We start from the raw sequence: 20,338 nt of genomic DNA, 5'->3' as shown, positions 1-20,338 counted from the left end.
CTTTAATGTATCCCTTCAACATTAGCTGTCCATTAGTTGGCCTAACAATAAAGTAAAAGTAAAAAATATGAAAAGGTCAAAGTGGATTACAGCAGACATTCAAACATCAAAAGAGGAAATGTCCGAGCAATAGCTTAGGCCTACTCTATCTGTAAGCTCACCAAATCAGCTCATGATAAGCATAAGAATATAGAACTCTAACACAAGTTGGCCTATTGGGAAAAAATCTCAAATGGGGAAGTTAAACTGGGCTCAGGAGAGCATAACCATAGCAAAAAATAAAAAGGCTCTTGGAATGCAGTTAAAAGCTTAAACAAACAAAAAATAACACCAACATAACCTTGAAAATCAATTATCTCTGCCAAGTAGCAGAAACTTTTAACAGTTATTTTGCAAAGATATCAACTCTTGTAAATGGCATAAATTTACGTTTCGGCTCTGACTTTATACCATCCGTCCAAGTCAACTTCCCCCACCCACCAAGGAACTCAGAGTCGCTTGTAACGTTGTGCAGGGTTTAGCTATTTTTGCGTCAGTAATTAATTTTATATTTTTCAGTGACGTAATTCATAATTTTTACGACTGTATACCTTTTAAGTGTGACTTAAGGTGTAGTGTAGTTTCAATACTTTAACGAATGTATACCAATAACTGATAGACTATAGCTATAATTCTAAACACCATGGTTTAGCACGCCCTTAAAAAAACCATTTGCTACCCATTTGTTATCATTTGCTTGTATTGTGTGCTTACCATTTGTTACCTTAGGAATAAGAGCATTAGCTCCAATCAGGATGAGTTAAAGGATGAAATAAAGAAAGTAGAACAGGATTTGGCTAGTAACGGATACCCTTGATCCAATATTTAAACAAATGCAAGAAAGATAGGGCTACGCCTGAACCTTAACAAAATCGCAAGGATTCGTCCACATGTCAATCCAGTATGTGTCAGGGCTATCGGGAAAAATCAGAAGGGTTGCTATGAAATTTAATGTGCAAAAAGCGTTTAGGACATAAAACACACTTAGGCAGAGTCTCGTCAAATCAAAACCCAAAAATGACACTCAGGATACTAAAAACTGTGTTTACAGAATAAATTGTAATGATTGCTCTAGGCCTTATTATGGCGAGACAAAAAGACCATTGAACACTAGAATCAAAGAAAACAGAGAAAAGACAAAGATGCAAACAAATCATAATAACAAGACATACTGTAATGACAATATTCATAAATAGTGCATAGGCCTACAATAGTGATTAAAAATCGGACTCTGAACAAACCAAAAATAAAGAAAGAACCTAGCATTACAAGAAAATGTACAGGTGGTTAACGAGCAAAGACATACGACTGATATAGGCCTAGACACAAGACGCATACGAAACATAATAAACAAGACAAAATAATAATACTAATAAATAGTGCATACAATAGTAACAAGTAGACTCTGACCAAAACAAGATGCTAGCATCACAAGAACAGGATCAACATGAACGAGAGATAATGTGTAATTTAACCAAGTTTGATCATAAAAAAAACAGCGTTTACGTGACAAAAATAACCTCAAAAACACCGCACGTTGATATTAATTTGCTGTGTCTCATGCATTTATAATGTCTAAGTTAGATGAATAAATATCATGAAATTTCATCGGTGCCGCAAAACGTCGTAGTTAGTGAACTTTAGTCTGTAATTTTATTCTTATTTTTGTGTGTTTGTGTGTGTACAATGAACTGTGGTGACAAGGATGATCTCCTGATTTCAAAAAGGTAAATTTATGCCCAAAAATATTTATCTAACTGTACTATATAGCCATATGTATTTGAAATAGTATAATAAACCTTGTTTTACCAATTTTCGTATGTTGTTACCGTGAAATCTCAAATGATTTTTAGTATGCCTACAAAATAAAATAATAAGGCTAAGTTATAACTCTTAAAACTGAGAAAAAACGGAGTGGTAATATTTACAAAGGTAGGCCTGTACCAACAGTTGTTACACTCAATGGCTGTGACAGGGAACAGGTGTTGAAAAATTACTTTTTTACCTAATTATTTGGTACTTAAAGAGGATTTGTAACACAAAATAGGTAACTAATAGGCTACTTATTTTTTTATCCTAACAGATACATTATCACTAAATCTAAGTAAAATAGGCCTAATATTGAAAAGTTTTTATTAAAAAATCAATTAAGTTTTTTTTTTAATTAGCAAGGTTTTGAAACTATGTTTATTGCAATGTAAGTAGGCCTAATATTTGTTTGGTTTTTTAAACCAGTTAAAATAAGATAATATGAACATTAAGTAGGCCTAACGAAAATGATATTTAACTTATATTTTAAAATCTTATTCAATGCCGTTTTTAAACATGTCTATAATTTTAAAAAAGTAAAATTTATGACGGCATAGGCCTACCAATGAGTGTTACAATTTGAGGTATACCATCCGTTACTAGGGATAAGTAAAAAAACCCTTGGGTGTTAGGGAGATGGAGATTGCTCCATTGAACTTCTCGTCCCAAAAATAGGGAGGACACATAATTTCAGTCCCCTAACATCATTGGAATCAACTCCCAAGAGCATACGGTAGCCTACATGTTCACTAACCCCCTTATAAGTCAAAAAGGGGGACTGGTAGCGGGATAGCGATTCTTCTCGCCCCAAAAATAGGGCGGACATATAATTTCAGTCCCCTAACATCTTTACAGGAGCATACCAACTCCCCGGAGCCACACACATTACCCCCTAATAAGTCAAAAAGCCCCGGTGCTGGGGGATTGTTCAACTGAACTTCTCACTCCAAAAAGAGGGCGGGACACATAATTTCAGTCCCCTAACATATTTGCAACATGTGGGCAAGATAAATAGTAAAACAATGTTGTAACTTATTTGTAAATTAAGGAAAAACACAAAAAAAAAATATTAGGGGGCATTTCACCCCCATGAAAGTAAAAATGAGGGATTGTAGATGGTTCCATTGAATTCCCCGCCCCCAAAATATTTTACTACCTGGGAGCATATCTTACTAGGTTTGGACTGGCTTTACTAGGTTTACTGGAAAGTGATATGGACCGGTGACTAGGGCCTACTTAACTTACTCATATTTAAGTGTAGGCCTAGTGTAATTAATTATTGTGTCATTAATTTATTATGACTAGTGCACCTGTTGCTCGAATTCGAGCAATTGCAAAGTATTACAGGTGTTATTTCAAAACGAATAACAGCCATAATTATTTCCGATGACTTAAAAGAGTAAACTCAAAGATGATGTAATCAATCACTCCATTCCAGTTTTTGAAACTGAAAACAAATGCTCTTGTGTATCATGTGTTTACTATGAACAGCTGTAATTAATACAAATTATTTGTCTGTTTAAGTAAACAAAATCATTTTTTCATAAGAAATACATTGGGATTTTGATGGCTTGTGGGGCAAAGCCCGAGGACTTTTATTACAGGAATTGGTGAAAGGGGGTGTCTACACAAAAAATACTTAATTTCGACACATTGTTTGTAAAAATCTGTCCATTATTAACGGAGGAATAGTGTTTCGTATAAATTGCCTTCACGTATTATATATAAGGATTGTTTATGTTATTTTTCAAATTCTCTTGTCATCAAATTAACTACGCCAAAGTTGTTATTCCAAAAGATAACACTTATTATAGCCACGAACCTGCATAAACCCTGACCTGCCTTCCCCATATGCCTAAATAAGATCATTCATTGTTTCAGTTTCAATTCAACCCAGTGGCGGATCCAGAGGATGGGCGAAGGAGCGACCGCCCCCCTCAGGCATACATTTATATAGTTTGACTGCATGTAAGCCTACACATTGCTTAAAATAATTTGTCACACTAACTTTGGACAAAGATATGGTATAAAACTGCCATTTTGGAGAATTAGTTTACACACCCCTGAACCCCCCCAGTTCGACCCCCCTTGTGACTGTTCTAGATCCGCAACTGATTCAACCAAAGAAGATCCGTAACACTTCATTTCTTGTTAAGTTAGTAGGTGTGTGATGTGCTCCGCGTCTTAAATAAATGTTTTTAAGGTATTTTAACATTTATTAGGATGGTAGGCTATAAATGGTTTAGGAAGGTTTAGAAAAAAGTCCAGAAAGTTCAGAAATACCCAAGTAGCCAAGTAAATATTTAGAAATTTACCCAGCAGCCTCGGCCTGTAGGCCTATGGGTTAATTTTTTGTTACGAAAAACTAAGATCTATGAGCTAGGCCTACAACTAACTACCGAAAGAGATAGGCCTACCCTCAACTAGGCTTAGTCAGCTTACGTTACATACCTCAAGAATAGATCTGTTCATGGGAAAGTAAAGCAAGTTTTTATCCCCATTTTGTCTCCTCCAAAGGCTTAAAGGGCGTCTAAGTGGTTTCCATAGTTCGACTTTAACCAAGGAAATGTTATAAATAGCAGGAATCTCACGACCTACTTGTTTACAAAGTATTAATTCCTTTAAAATTAATAACTTAGACATTATCTAGAATTTAGATTATAATCGCCGATTTCACAAATTTTGACGATGAAGGATATAAGTTAATTTATCAACATTAATGTTCTTTAAAATTATGAAAGATTCCTTGCATCTTCGTGACGTGATTACTGATTAGACATCACTATCACTAACAGTAACAACAGTAACATTCGCGACTACAATCACAATCACCAAAATTTTCCTCATACATACATACATATGCCTAACCTAACCTCTAAACAACATATTATTTTAAAGAAACAAGAAAAAAACATTATTCTATTTCCTTCTTGTTTTCTTTCCGGCAGAACTCACTAGTTGCCGTGAAGCTGCAGAGTCGACCGTTGCGCCTTGAGACCGTTGTGGAAACCTTCCACCATGGGAAAGACCAGTGTTGCCTAAAGTATTAATACAAATAAAGCACTAATTTCATAGCTTAAATAATATCCCCTTAAATTAAAGCCAATTAATTACAGTTGATTCAGATGGCATCCACTATCAGAAGCACGATGGGAGTATGTTTTATCTATGATGATACCAAACTCAATGATGATACACTGACTTGCTGTATTTTGAGTGGCTTGTTGAAACTGTTACATTATTCATTTCCTTTTGACTAGAATTAGAAAGCAATAATTTGTCACAAATCTCCAAAGAGTCATATTCCTAAAGCTCCAAAAAATTGAGGATTGTAGGAGTTTTATTTTAATGCAGCGAGACGGTCGTCTTCTGATGAGGAGGGTAGTCATGGTGGAAGCTTCCACCATTGAGGGTAGTAGCACGGCTGCCTTTAACTCCAGGCCGCGGGCTTCGAAGTGGCAACGTCGCAAATGGGGTTGTAACAGCTGTTTTGTTTGGAAGCAGCTTTGTGTATTTATGAAAGCTTGGTTACTACTGCTTGGTTTGGACTATAACAATATTGACTTTGCTTAAAATGTACAGATATAGATTTGCAATTCGTATTGTTTCGGTTTTCAATTCTGTATGTTTTATTTTTAATATTTTAATAAATTTATGTTCATAAATTTAAATTTAAATCAATCAAGTGCGAATTAATGAGCTGGGGCCCTATTTTTGAAATGGTTGACTGTTGAGTTGAGTGTCGAGTCATTCTATTTCCAATCGTTTCGTATTTTTGAAACGGTTGACGGTGGACTTATACAACCAAAACTACTCAACACCTATCGAGCTGTTGAGTGGAGGTTGACTGCACTTTCTTCTTCCTCTCTTTCGGCAAAAAATTACTCTTTTTGAGACGACGCCATATTGTTTTGTTATTGCTTTAATTTACTAATTGCGATTTAGAGGTTATGTATTTGTTGTCAATGTATTAGCACCCAATTATGCGATTGTTTACTGTAGAATAATCGCATTTTAATTTTATTTACTGTGTCAATACTAGACTATTTAATCAAGGGTTTTATTCTTGTTGGAATGTTTGAAATAGACTAGGCATACTAATTGAACTTATTATAAGATAATTATTGTTATTAGACCTATGATTTAAGGTATTAAAGATTGTGGTAGAGAGAAACAATATCATAGTTTGTTTCAATACCATTCACCTAATAAAGGGATCAAATTAATTTAAGTTACGATATGCTTTCAGTGCAATGGCAAATAGCCGCTTTAACCTAAATAAAAAACAATTAAAAATAACATAAAACAAACCGATGAAGGAAACTAAAATAAGGTGATGTGTTCCGAAATAGAGACGAAGAAAGCAAATAATAATGTATTTAGGATGAGTGTAGGACCTAAAGTAAAGTGCAGCCTATGCCTAAACTTATAATTAGCTACACCCTAAAACAAACATCCATAGTAAATTTTATTTTTTATACTTAAGTTTATTACTTTATTTAGTGTACTTTAGTTTATTACTTAAGTTAAGGTACTTTGCAATCACTAAGATTAAGCAAGACATAACCTCAATCTCTCAAGAACGGAGTTGGCAGTTTACCTCAGTGCCTCGAAATATGGCAGATTGAGATTAGGCCTAGCTGCCAGATTTTAGAGTAAGAAGAGGTTAAATCGAAGTCCGCAAAACTCTGCATTGTGATTGGTTCAAAATGACGTCATCTGAATTTTTGACGGTCGTATGCTCTACATTTCCACCACGAGTTTCTCAACTAGTGATTCCCAACTCGCTTCCCAACTGTTGGGTTTCAAAAATACCAAATCATGTTGTTGGTTGAGTTGAGTGCTGACGATTGACTCAACTGTCAACCATTTCAAAAATAGGGCCCCTGATGTCACCGGTTTGCCATGTTATCTTAAGGGACTTCCGGCGCTAGACAACACCACCGACGTTGTCAATTCTACCAGGCCGCGGCCTGTTGTTGAAGGTGGCCGTGGGCACAGGGGTCCATACGGTCAAACAATTTTCGGGGATGTGAAAAAGTTGACACATCTTTATTCAATGATAACCAATCTGTTCCTGTTCCGTACCACCGTACTGTATTTGTTTCTCTGTACTCTAATTCTGTTTTACCATGTTTTACTCTTCTTTCTTGTTTGTTATTTTCATCCTTCCCATTCCGTCATTCCATTTCGATTTAAATCCCATTCTCCCATTGTTCATTGGTTCATTCCATCGTTCGTTCTTCTTCATTCTTCATTCTATGTTCTGTTCTGTAATGTTGATGTGTTCCGTGTTCCGTTTCGGGTTTTGAGTTCGGAATTTTATTCTATTGAGAATAATGCCATGTTCATTGTTCAACTGGTTAATATTGTAATGATAATATACTACAAATATTTTAGGTAAGTTACGCAGAGGATAATATTTTTATGTCAACGTCGGACCTTATATCAAATCACATTTTTATTTATTTTTGCTCAGGGATGGATTGCCATCATCAGAACATAACCTCTGATATTTTCGGTTCTTCAGTTTCCAAAAAAGTAGCCTATAAAAAATAGCTTATTACAGTTTTAGTTTTGTTATAAGGTTTATTCTTGTTATGTTTACGCTATTTTACTTTTAAGATATAGGCTAGATTTATGACACAATATCTCTCCAAAACTGAACTTCCAAATCTGAAGTAACTTATAAACTAGGCTAGGCCTAATATACGGTAGGCCAGGCACAGGCTAGTCTTGTCCAATCAAATCTGGTCTAACATTTATTGCCAAACTCTTCAAAACAACTTCAAACCTACTTGAATACGAGTATAACTTAGAGGTCTGCCCACCAGATAGTCTCTCAGGGTGTCCTTGAAGGCCCTAATGTCCAGCTCGCGCACTTCAATTGGGAGCGTGTTATAGAGCTTAGGCTACTTGTGTAGTAGGGGTAGCCCTTTTGAGTCCAGGCTAGTCGGCATCTAGATAGGTCAAGGAGATGGCCATTTTGTGTTTGATAGGAATGCTGGTCCTCACGTCGAGTAAGTTTTGCCAAATTTTCTTTAAGTAGCACCATGCTATTTAACCCTCCAAGTGTCCATAGTTTAGGCCTTAATGTCCACCTATTTTTGGCGCATTTGCAAGGTTTTATTAAAACGGATCTGAGAAGCTTAAAACAATGTTAATTCTAATGTTCTATATACCATTTTGTTTGGAAAATCATGGGCTTCAATATTATATATAAAACATAAGGAACATTTTTTCAAAAAAAAAATTTTTAGGTAAAAAAAATATAATTTCGAAAATTTTCAAAAAAAATAATAAGTTCGCGCTCAATGAAATTGTATAAATTATAGGCCTATAAATATTTGAAAATAGCCACTTTGTTCTAAATTTTATGAGGATTACAACTATATAATAATATAAGGAAGTATATTTGCAAATAAATAAGTTATGGGCAAAAAACTGATTTCAGTACATAGCGTTTAGCTAAGAATGCATAGCCTAACCATAGCTAGGAATCTGGCTGATAATTTACATCAATATCACTACCTACTTCTTCAGGATCATCAACCAGCACTTCAAAACCACTTAAATCTTCTTATAATGCACCACGTATATCACTACTTTTGATTTTTAACACTAAAACAATGATAAACGTAATAAAACACATCAGTCATCGGTCCGGGGGAACCTAGCTGTTTACAAATACACGCACGTCAGCTGTCTGCTACAATATTTTCGGAACTAAAATGAATAGCGCTTAGAGACAGACCTCTGGAGAAAGCTTAGAATATTACGGAAAGAACGATACCTAACTCGATCCAGTTCAATCCGATTCAGTCAGTCATAGAGCCTTCGCCGTAAACGATGTCTGCATGTCGAAAAATCGACAAGTAACACTACACAAAGTGTGCTGCTTGTCGAATTTTCGTCAAGTAACACTGGGAGGGTTAATTCGTACTGGCTGTAGATGGTCAGAACCTTTAGGGGGTACAGTTTCTTAACTGGGCTATGCTAACATTAATTGAAACTATCGATTCGATTAGTAAATCTTCATGCGATTTTTTCACCATCAGCAAGTTTGGTTGGTTAGGTTAGGTTATGATAGTTTTATTTTATAATAGATTTATTTAAAACTATCGATTATTAATCAATATTTTCAATTTGATAGTTTCAATCAATATTAGCATAGCCCAGTTAAGAAACTGTACCCCCTTTAGGTCTTTGAAGATAGGCCTAGACAGTGGTCACGATGCCCGGCAGACGTAATCGCTCTCAAAGCCATCTTCTGAAGAAGCAAGATGTTATGTGCTGCAGCTGTATGGCCCCAGAGTGCAATGCCATAGCTTACATGGCTTTGAAAGGAGATAGATCACTCTGGCAAGCTTGACACATACCTGGCTAATGTGGTATTTCCAACCTAACCTGGAGTCGATCCAGAAGCCAAGGAGTTTAACAGCTTCCTCACCCAGATGGTTTGGTTTGAGTGTGCACAGCAGTGATTGAGTCTTCTCGTCATTTATCTTTAGCAAATTCTGGATGAACCACTCTTTGCACTAGCAAGAAGGCATTCTGCACAGTGCGTATTTGGTTTAGGTCCCTGCCTCTCGTGATCAGATTGGTGTTGTCTGCAAATATAGTATGGTTTGATTGTTTAAAGATAAATCTTTATGACGATAGTAAAGAGGAGGGGGCCAAGGACCGAGCCTTGGGGGACTCCGTGTCTTAACAGCTTTACACCAGATGTTGCACAGCCGTATGAGACGACTTGCTTACGACCTTCAAGATAGGAGTTAATTGTCTGCAGGACCACGCCAGTTACCCCATACTTCCTGAGCTAGGACAAGATGATTTCATGGGACACCACGTCGAAAGCTTTGCTTAAGTCACACATGTTAAGCAGGACTGAATCTCTGGCTTCAAAAGCATCGGTGATTTGGTCGACCAGGCTAACCAGGGCTGTCGTGGTGGATCGTCCCTTTCTAAAGCCGTGCTGGGCATCTATACGTAGGCTATTTGACTCAAAATACTCAATCAGCTGTACCTTCATTACAGACTCGATTACTTTTTTAGAGAGCAGGCAGCAACCATCCCTCAAACTTGTCTTATATGATTATTATAATAAACCAAAACAGCATTAAACTTATTTAAGTAACCTCAAACACAAGCAAAACTTTGTCTATGTGTAGGCCTTTGTAGATTCAATTCAATCCATTTATTATGATAACACCATTTTACATAAAGGTAACTGAGACTACAATTAATTAAGCTATAACTTAATGAACTAATATTCACTTAACAACAAATAAGTAATTGCTAAGTTATAGGCCTATGATTAGTTCTAACTAGACAACAGAAAGAGTAGACTTCCGTATCTGTTGTCAAGAACAACCGAGAAAATATCGATCGATAGGTTTATATCAATTAATCAATTGTTTCATTTGATATATTGAATAATAGATATATATATCGATCGATATTTTCATTCGGTTGTTTTTTACAACAGATAACTTAAGCTATGTAGGTAGGCCTAAGCGTACGCCAACAGAAAAAGATATTCAATGATAAAAATACAAACAATAATACATTTTGGGAATTCAATAAGTTCGGTAACAACAAAATACACAGTGTGAAACTCCCCAATCAAGACTAAAGTCGTCTAAGTTAACATGATAAAAATAATCCAAATCATCTGAGATCATATATTTTTAAGCCTTTCTTGGGTGGGAGGCATAAGTGATAACACCTAAATAACAAAACAACGTTAGTAGGCTACCGGGTAGGTGTCCATGGGCAGCCTGCAGTAACTTAGAAGAATTTCATCAATGAGAATTAACTTAGGCTATTCAGTCTCAGGCTACATAAGTTAATCAATAATTAGCCCTCTAAAGAAAAAAAAAACTTGCTGGCTTAACAAATATGTTCAGTAACTTAGGATTACGACTTAAGTTAGTTAGGTAGGATTTTAATTTTTTTTATCTAAGGAAAGCCACATAAACCATTGCCATTTTCCTGGATTAGCCTATAAACATTTTGTGATAATTTAGAATAACTTAAACTTATTTAACTTAAGTTACTTTCCAATAACTTATGAGATAAAATCCCTGCTATGCCTCTTGGGAATCTTAATCTCAATCTACTGTCTGTGCCAAAATTATGTATGTAGATTCGAGATTACGATATCACACCTCCAAAACAGCTTGTTTGATTTTGACGAGAGACCTATCAAATTACCTAAAAAAAATATTGTCAAATTTTATATTCCGGCAATTTTTTTCATTTTACTTCACTATAATTATAGCGAAAAAATCGGGAGTATTTACCATTGTCGATAAAATCTTAACTTTGGACAATTATTACCAAATATTTAACTATTTACCGTATGAACTTCAAGTTTTAATGGTAGCCTATTTATTGTTGTTAAATTGTTTATAAACATTGTTGTCAAGTTCCAAATTTTGTAAACCCTTGTTAACTTGGGCCGAAAATTCACGTTCAAAGCGCCATTGTAACTATTAATTGTTCGTATGAACAAAAAATATAGGCCTACACACCTAGTCTGTAAATTATAAAAATTAACAGTGATTTATAATGAGTTTATATTTGTTAAAACGTTTTTATTCCCCCACACGGGGATTGATTTGTGGGAATTTCGCTGCGGAAGGCTCGCTTTCCCCGTGGCCAGGAATGCGATGTTGCCATTTTGTGCATTAAAACACAGATCCTCGCTCAAAAATATTCAAACATTTCCCATCAGCTTTTCTCAAGAGGGTTTTGGACTCCCAATGGTATTTTAAAATGTATTTTATCTTTATACTAGTTAACAGCCCGTGCTTCGCCACGGGAATAATGTCAGCAATAAAAAATGTTGATGCATATTCCGTGGAGATCCAATAAATGAATAAAGGCAATATTATTTGTTTTCCAACAGCATTGTCCTGAAGACCACTTCTTTTGTACACAAAGTCAGCAATATTCAGATAAAGATCAGCACGTAGGCTGTTTTGATTGAAACAAATATAGTTTAAACGTGTGCCCTCAATCCTACAATACATGTCCACTGTCCATTGCAGGTAGAGTTTTTGTGATCTATGCAATAGGCTGAAATCTGGACGATTCGCAAGCTGATAGGATGCGTACTGCAGTAATGTAGTTTTTTTACGTTGATTTACACTACAACGGTCATGTTCTGTTTGGGGTTTCCATCCAAAGTCACCATATGGTAACAACAGAGGATAGGCCAATGGGTCTAAAGATGGCTCAATCACAGAAATTTTACGAACACCATTAGATCTTGAATATACTCTTAAGTTTCTCTCACCAGGGGGTGCACCATCTTCTGACCGGAATATAACAGCCACATCTGTTTGAACGGCATCGTTGTAGCGTCTCCTGTCACACAGTTTGTCTTCCACTATATGCATAAGAATTTCAGAGTCATATTTACAACACATATCTGCCATAGTTCTAAATGAAGATTTTAAGGGATTGATGGAATAAAGATATTCACTTAAATCATGCATCAGCAGTTGGTCGCATTTCACATTGGACCTTTGACCCATTCTGTGAGTAACAGCGGTGTGTACGTCGTATATATAGAGTTGGGCATACTTTGGTTCAATGTTAGAGGGTATTAACGGTCCAATCCGATGGTAAAAGGAGTCATGGATCTTAAAGTTATATATAGTTTGGATAGTTAAGTTATATCTAAGTGATTGAAGTGGTTGATTCATCTAAGTGAGACTCAGAACTCACCATAGCAAAAGCTGAGTTGTATGATCTTATATTATTCAAATAGTTTCTTGATAGTTTTTTTGTTTCTTTTACATTTGATGTAGTCCCGTTGATAAGATTCTCCATAAACTCCGAATGTTTATAAGGGGCTAATTTTACCTTCCCCTTGTGACAACATAAGGAGAATGCATTTGTGTCCCTGTTAGTCTGTTCTGACTCGAAATTCAAAGATTTGCAGTAGTGACGATTCCAATTCAAAAGATCCGGTGTTTTTTTAGGAACTTCCAGGGCACATTTTACACTATCACTGCTCTTTACTTTTTTAGTTCGATGGTTTTCTACGCGTGTTTTTGTTCTGTTTGTCTCTTTAAGCCCAGTTAATGACTTTTTACCTTTTCTTTTTCTTTGTGTACTTTTTTCATCCTGGGTATTATGAGAAAGTTTTATAACACTGTAAGTTAATGACCCGAGTCAACATTTCCACTAAACATCAAGTCACATACTTCTTTGCCAGAACCAATGTCATAAGTCACAGTTTCTTCAGCAACTTCCCTGTGTACTCGAAATAAATAGTTAGGGTATAGCTCACTGATACATTGTAGTTCTACGTATCCAGCGTACTCGCCATCTCGGGAAAGTAAAGTTTGGTATTGGTGACGGTCAAAACTGATGTTGAGTAAAGACTCATCGCCTACGATAAAATTTTTGTATTTTTCCCACTCTAACAATTTTCTGGACAACTTTCAAACGGATTTCCCTATGATTATTCTGGTGGCCGTATAGAATAAATTATATTGATCGAAACAAACAGTTTCCGTCCCGTACCATGGGTATAATTTCATGTTCCATACTCAAACATAAGCTCAATCAACACTTTCCTTCAGAAACACTTTCAGCAACACTTTCGCAGGAAAACTAACATATTATTCGAAAATACAAAATTGACACTAAAAAGTACAAATAATGTTCAAATACATTTACAAATAATACGTTGTGGTATACAACTTTAACAAATTCACTTTTCCTTGTTTGAAATCGTGTGTACAGGAACTCCTAGATTAATAATTACATACTGAAAGTAAGGTTATAAAAATAATAACAAATCTATCAAACATTAAACAGCTGACATATGATTTACAATTACAGTATTAAATAAGCTGTAAATTATATTCTTCAATAAGAATTGTATTGACTCAACCTTTGAAGGGCTGTAGGTCTTAACCCTTAGAAAAAACGTGAATTCTAATGAAGTTCGGCAAATCTATGTATCATCCCCTTTAATTTGACACATAGATCTTGTGGATCGGTCCAGTAATTACTGAGAAAACAGTGTTACAACTGTGTATTAAATATATAGATTTTTTATGGTGTTTTATACTATTTGTATACATAGGCCTATACAGATTTATGTTTTTCCCTTAGTAGCCTACTTGATCCTCCACATCAGATATCCCACTCTGTTCCTTTTCTGACCGAAACAAACGTATTGCATTAAAGATCATTTGAATCTTGCACTCAGAAAACTTTTGACATGGAGGCATTTTCAGTTTAAAACTGGAATGACTAAATAAAAATTACCGGTATGTAGTTTGTTTTGGTGTCGCATGCTTACTCATATTTACAAGAAGGGTGACATGAGTCATGACCAAACTGGCAACACTGCCGGGGAGAAAGCGAGCCTTCCGCAGAGAAATTCAGACAAATCAATCCCCGCACGCGGGAATAAAAACTTTTGACAAATCTAAACTTATTATAGATCATGTTAATTTTTATCATTTAGGGTACGGTACACACTATATTTTTTGTTCATACGAACAATAAATAGTTACAACGGTGCTTTGAACGAGTTTTCGGCCCAAGTTAACAAGGGATTACAAAATTTACAAGAACATAAATAGGCCTAATCTTATATATTTAAAAAAATTGGTTTTTCTTTTACGAGTTCGTTTGGCTCTTCTACCCGACCGATTTTCATGATTGAGGTCTCAAATTGAAGGTATGCCCGCACAGATTTGCCATCAAGCATCGGCATATATTTATCTATAATCCCACTCGGCATATACGTAAACGAAATTTCCTCCCCATGTATTTCTTATGGGAGATAAATTTGGTTTCTCTTTTCCGAGTTCGATTGGCTCTTCTACCCGACCGATTTTCATGATTGAGGTCTCAAATTGAACGTATGCACGCACAGATTTGCCATCAAGCATCGACATGTATTTAGCTATAATCCCACTCGGCTTACGTAAACGAAACTTGCTCCCCATGTATTTCTTATGGGAGTTAAATTTGGTTTCTCTTTTCCAAGTTCGTTTGGCTCTTCTGCACGGCCGATTTACATGACTGAGGCCTCAAACTGAAGGTATGCACACACAGATCTGCCAACAAGCATTGGCATATATTTACCTACCTACTGTATTTCTCGACCAAAAACATAATTTGATTCATTTTTGGATTCTTACTTCAATTTAAGATGTATTTCACCAGTTATATAATATCGGCAGTTATATAATGTCCAGAGAAACATATAATGTATATAATGTACATATGTATGTAATGTATAATGTATATGTATATATAATGTAAGGCGAGTTTCAAGCAAACGCAAGGTGAACAACAAACATTAAAATTTGTCATAAGGTATTTATATGATTAACAATCAAAAGCTTCAGTATTGTCCGGGTTTTTTAAATACGTTTTAGACTCAAAATAATCAGTAAATTATTGGCTTTAATTTGGGCTATTGATCGTTTGAATCAGTTTAGCTCAAGATACTGTTTTACTCAATCAAAAATCATGAACTTGATTATATCACGGATATTATATTTTTTTTATCACTGTGGAGCAGCATGGGTCCTCTAGTAATAATGTTAAAATGATGAATCTTGACAACAATGTTTATAAACAACCCTGATATATACCATTAAAATTTCAAGTTCATACGGTAAATAGTTATTTGGTAATAATTGTCCAAAGTTGAGATTTCATCTACAATGGTGAAAAACTCCCGATTTGTTCACTTTTTTCGCTGTATATAAATTATATAAAGTGAAGTAAAATGTCAAAAATTGCTGGAATTTTCTTCTCATGCCTTGGGAGATGCCTACAGTTTTGCTTTGGGAATATAAGCCCTATCTCACCATAGCAGTATCACCATAGGCAATCAACACAAGTAGACTTCTCATCACATTGTTAATATTTAAAGATTGTTTTACATGTCTAGTTCATGTTGGTGACACTGGGCACTAATAGCGACAAAACTATATTTCTATTATTTTAAGTTTTATTCTATGATATGTGCTAGGCCTATTTTAATTTCTTTAATTTAACCACGGTCCCAATTCTACTGTAGGCTACCTAGTTTAGGACTAATAAAATAATTATGTTATTCAGTTTAAATATCTGTCACTATAATTTGCTATATGATTTTCAGGATTTTTTCACTTGGAAATATTCTACTGCATCTTTGTGAAAGTGTGGAAAACAATATACCAACATTACAGCACCAAGGTGATTTGAAACACCTGCTTTAATATTAATTAAAGGACAATGTTGTTCCTAGTAAAGATTGTCACCATTGAGTTTTGAAGATTGGAAATTTTTAATGATGCATGTTACTACCTGAAAATGTTTCAACATAACTAGCCTCGTACATGAAAAAAAGTTCAACAGTTCCATATTTTTTAGGTATTGCGAGGAGAGGTTATGAATCAGTTGCTGCACTGTTAACAAACGAACATGGACATTCACTGTATGAACTAATAATATCAAGTAAAATGCCAAAACGAGTTAGGTCAGGCTTAGGACAAAAGTCAAAAAGGCAAAGACATTCAGCAAGTCAATCTCCTGGCAAGAGAAATCCAATACCCAGGAGCTGCAAAAACACGTCAACAAGCAGAAAAGGTATTGTAGACCCTTATTTCTTTTTTTCCAACAATGGAAACTTGAACATGCCCTCCTACCAAATGAAGCAAAACGATAAGGCAAATGAAATGAAAGACGACACAAGCGGAGAATCTAGTGCTAGCAATGATGAGCTAGATGTGGTGTTTGATGTGCAGGAAGAAAAGAAAAACAAAATATATGAAGTGATCACTGTAATGAGTGATGATGAAACTCCTAATCAAATCAGTTACGAGAGAATCTATGCAGAAGATCCTGCAAAAAGAACAGTTGATGAATCAGAAATCAAAGAACTGTTAAGTAAAGCTCCGCCCCAGAAAAAAAAGAATGTAAAAGATGATGATTTAGTAGGGGACATTGTCAAAGAAGCAAATTCAATAAAAGAAAAAGCATCTCGTACAATGAAAAAAGAAAATGAAACAAGCATTATAAAAATAGACGACAGTGTAGTGGCAATAAATACTGATAATAAAGATGACAGTGATAACGAAGTGATTTGTGTTGCTGTTCTGGACCCCAAAACAAAAGCTGAACAAAAAAGAGCTTCTGTTGAAGAAATATGCCTGTCTAGCGATTCCGAACCTGAGACCACACCCAAAATATCACCTATTAGATTAAAATTACCTTACAATAGCTATCCATATATCAGTAAATATCGTTATAGACCCTCAAATGAGGTTGATTACGGCTCAAACTCTTTCAACTTTACGAATAGTAATTTTTCATTCGGACAGATATTCAATAGGCCAGCCCGGTTATTTCCTTGTAATTCGTTGAAATTTAACGATCCCCCTGATTTATGGGACTCAGACTCTTCAAGTTCCAAAGCCTCTTCTGTAGAACTCTCCCCGGCGTTATCCGATTCCCCCAAAGTTCTCACCAGTGAAGACAGTTCTTCCACATCCATGAGTGATTCGAGTCAACACCATCAGAAGTTGAACACAAGGAGTGATGAGAGTGATTTCAGTGACAATGCGAAGTCACCAAATCATTCATCAACCTCTGCATCTAGTGGTGATGAGGAGAAGGATGTTTACTGGAAAGGTAGGCAAAGCGGAACAAAGGGGCCTCAGCATGTGTCTGCTTCTTAAAATTTTATTTTCTATCGAGCTAATTATTTTCTTTTCTCACCCGACGTTTATTTTATTATGGTGGTGGCAAAGAAGAACTAGGTTTTATTCTGATTTTAAATTTTCATAATATAAGTTAGTTAGTGGTTTGAGCATGGTAGTAACTGTTTACTCCTAACTGAAGTATATGTTAGCTTATTACTGTATTTGTTTCAAACAGTTTGCCCCATTTGTTTACAAGGTTTTTTTAACTGATTTCATTAGAGCTATCTAATTGTTGGTCTTTGAACTCGCTTTATAGCCCTTTACATGTATTTGTCCTATGTGTGACGTGTGTACACCTTAAACTCCCATTATTTAGACACTTTCTTTTGTAACACCATTGCTTAGCCAAAAAAGGGACTTAACCATCTGACAAAATGAATGTTGATGTTTAAAACCCGCATATAATATGTGCCAAATTAGTAAATAATAAAGTAGTACAGCAATAACATCTGTACACTGATAGGAAATACTATTTGGTTAGCAATCATCTTCTTTTTCTATTGTGAGTATAGCCACAGCCGCCTTAAACTCCAGGCCGCGGCCTTTGAATGACAACGTCGTAAGTGGTGTTGTAACAGCTGTTTTGTTTGGAAGCAGCTAATGGTATTTGTGTAAATTTATGAAAGATTGGTTACTGGACTATGACAATATTGACTCCGCTTAAAATGTACAGATATAGATTTTTAATTCATATTGTTTCGGTTTTCAATTCTGTATGTTTTATTTTATTTTCAATATTTAAAAAATTTATGTTCATAAATTTAAATTTAAATCAACAAAGTGTGAATTAATGAGCTGATGTCACCTGTCTGCCATGTTATCTTATGGGACATCTGTCACTAAACAACACCACTTGCGACGTTGCCAATTCTACCAGGCCGTGGCCTGTAGTTAGAGGTGGCCGTGGTATAGCACACTAGGCCTAGATATTGTATACCTTTTTTTTTGTTTGATGGTTCTTAACTGAACCTAGCTGTCCTTGATAATTTGGACTTTTCAGACATGGTTCTGTATAAAAAATCAGTAAGAAATAAACACAGTTAATCTCACTCCTCTACCACCATCTTTTATTAATATCCTTTTTTATTTATGCACCTAGCTGACATTGCTGTCTCGTAGTAATGATAATGGTATGGAACTGTGCACTGAAGTTATTTACAATTATTATGTTGCATGAATAGTGCATACTGTAGACTCATCGATTTTGGATCTCAAATATTCAGACTGATTGAACCAAATGTATATAGTAAAAGTAGGCCTACAGGTTGTCTGAAAAAGAATACCATCAGACAATAGAAATTGTCTATTGTATATTGTCTACCTGGATATTAACGAACATTGCTTAGGTACTATTCAAGATAACTAAAGGATTTAAAGGTTAAATTGGAGTTGAAATGACCAAGTTTGGTTTTCCATGTAGCAAGGGAGGAAACGTTAATCGTGGCATGCGCAAAATAGATGTAGGCTACAGTTTCAGGCTGTCGTTGTGACTCAAATTCCTGACACCAGTCGCCAGTACGATGTTAACTGTGCAACAGAAGATGTAGTTTGATCTGTGGTTTGCAGAGTTATTCAAATAGATTGTTAAATTAAACTAAATTTAAATCTGTTTGTTTATATAAAACAATTTGATGCTGGTTTAATGAGTTTTGTGTCACAGGTAGTGTTTTGAAAGGACATCCACCTGGCAGGCAAAAGGAAATCCAACAACCTGCATCAGTAACAAAAAAAAAAAAAAAATCTATTGCCAGAAATTGCCACTCCATGATGTTTTTATCCGTAAAAGATTGAGACTTTGTGCCTACAAAATTCAGTTAAGATGTTGGATTAAACCTGCCAAACGCCCTAAGCGCACAGACTTTGCCAGTTTTACGCTCACTTAACCCTTTCCGCTCAATTGGCAGGGGAGCCCCGCCATTCGTCATGGCCGCACAAACTCCAATGTCGGGCCGGGCCCGCCCGTCGCTATGACAACGTAGGCCTATGATGCTTGTATTTTGATTTTTGAATTTTTTTTTGTGTGAGTATTCGGGAAATATTACTAGCCTTCTATAAATCAAGATGATATTTATTTTTTGGTAAACAAATGAAATATGCAAATTTAGCTCCAATTAAATGGAGATGGTGAGAAAATAGGCCTCCCGTAGTTGGAGTGGAAAGGGATAAGATTGTTGAAAATCCGAATTTTATCAAATTTTCTGAATTTATCAAAAGTATGAGAAAACTCTTACTTCTTCTCCCTTCAATTTGAAGTTAAAATCGTTTAAATATCTTTAATAGTCCCCAAGCAACAGCCATTTAAAATCCCGGCATTCTTTTTTGAACACCCTGTTTAACATACTTAAAAATATATTGTAAGAATCCACTTATCTATATAAATAAAATTAGAGTTTTGTCTGTACATTGCTTAGAATAATGAACTTTTTGGTTATTTTTACATTTCATAGGTCAGAGAAACCGAATCAAACCTTATCTCAATTTCTGTCTGTCTGTCTGTCTGTCTGTCTATCTGTCATTCTCTTGGTAACGCTAAAATACGCACTTTATTACAACTACTCCTCAATAACTATAGCACTGTCCCGCCTGAAACTTATTTTCCAAATACTATACATATATGAGATGGTTTTAGACGTATTTCATCGAATATGAGACAGTTAGATATTTAACAGTAAACCCTTGAAAATCAAGTTTTTGTCGATTTTTGACGTGGAATTTCTGGAAGCCCATGTTAACCTTATGAGAAATGAAATTATTGA

The 20,338-nt window shown here is 35.3% G+C and overlaps 2 protein-coding genes across 7 annotated transcripts in view; one reads left to right on the top strand and one right to left on the bottom strand.

The window, feature by feature from the left end:
• The window catches only part of LOC128987759 (iron-sulfur clusters transporter ABCB7, mitochondrial), a 48,686-nt gene extending 43,983 nt beyond the window's left edge, over nucleotides 1–4,703 (bottom strand). Inside the window, exon 1 of one of the 2 annotated variants that reach the window (XM_054408770.1) lies at nucleotides 4,300–4,703. Coding sequence is in view for 1 of the 2 variants with exons in the window: in XM_054408771.1 (XP_054264746.1) it covers nucleotides 4,300–4,491 (192 nt within the window). In the remaining variant the exon portion in view is untranslated. The remainder of the gene's footprint in view (nucleotides 1–4,299) is intronic. The other variant, XM_054408771.1, reaches the window with a different exon arrangement.
• A 2,414-nt stretch (nucleotides 4,704–7,117) lies between these two features.
• LOC128985707 (protein angel homolog 2-like) overlaps nucleotides 7,118–20,338 on the top strand; it is a 32,709-nt gene continuing 19,488 nt past the window's right edge. For 2 of the 5 annotated variants that reach the window (XM_054405502.1, XM_054405500.1), the window contains exons 1-3: nucleotides 7,118–7,248; nucleotides 15,998–16,074; nucleotides 16,252–17,511. In XM_054405502.1, the coding sequence (XP_054261477.1) occupies nucleotides 7,193–7,248; nucleotides 15,998–16,074; nucleotides 16,252–17,511 (1,393 nt within the window). In that variant the 5' untranslated portion in view covers nucleotides 7,118–7,192. The remainder of the gene's footprint in view (nucleotides 7,249–15,997; nucleotides 16,075–16,251; nucleotides 17,512–20,338) is intronic. The other 3 variants (XM_054405503.1, XM_054405501.1, XM_054405504.1) reach the window with 3 other exon arrangements.

Source organism: Macrosteles quadrilineatus, unplaced genomic scaffold, assembly GCF_028750875.1.
Source record: "Macrosteles quadrilineatus isolate MER2022 unplaced genomic scaffold, UCM_ALF_1.0 Scaffold_2__2_contigs__length_208266976, whole genome shotgun sequence".
Lineage (NCBI taxonomy): Eukaryota > Metazoa > Arthropoda > Insecta > Hemiptera > Cicadellidae > Macrosteles > Macrosteles quadrilineatus.
This window is presented reverse-complemented; position numbering and strand designations above follow the sequence as displayed.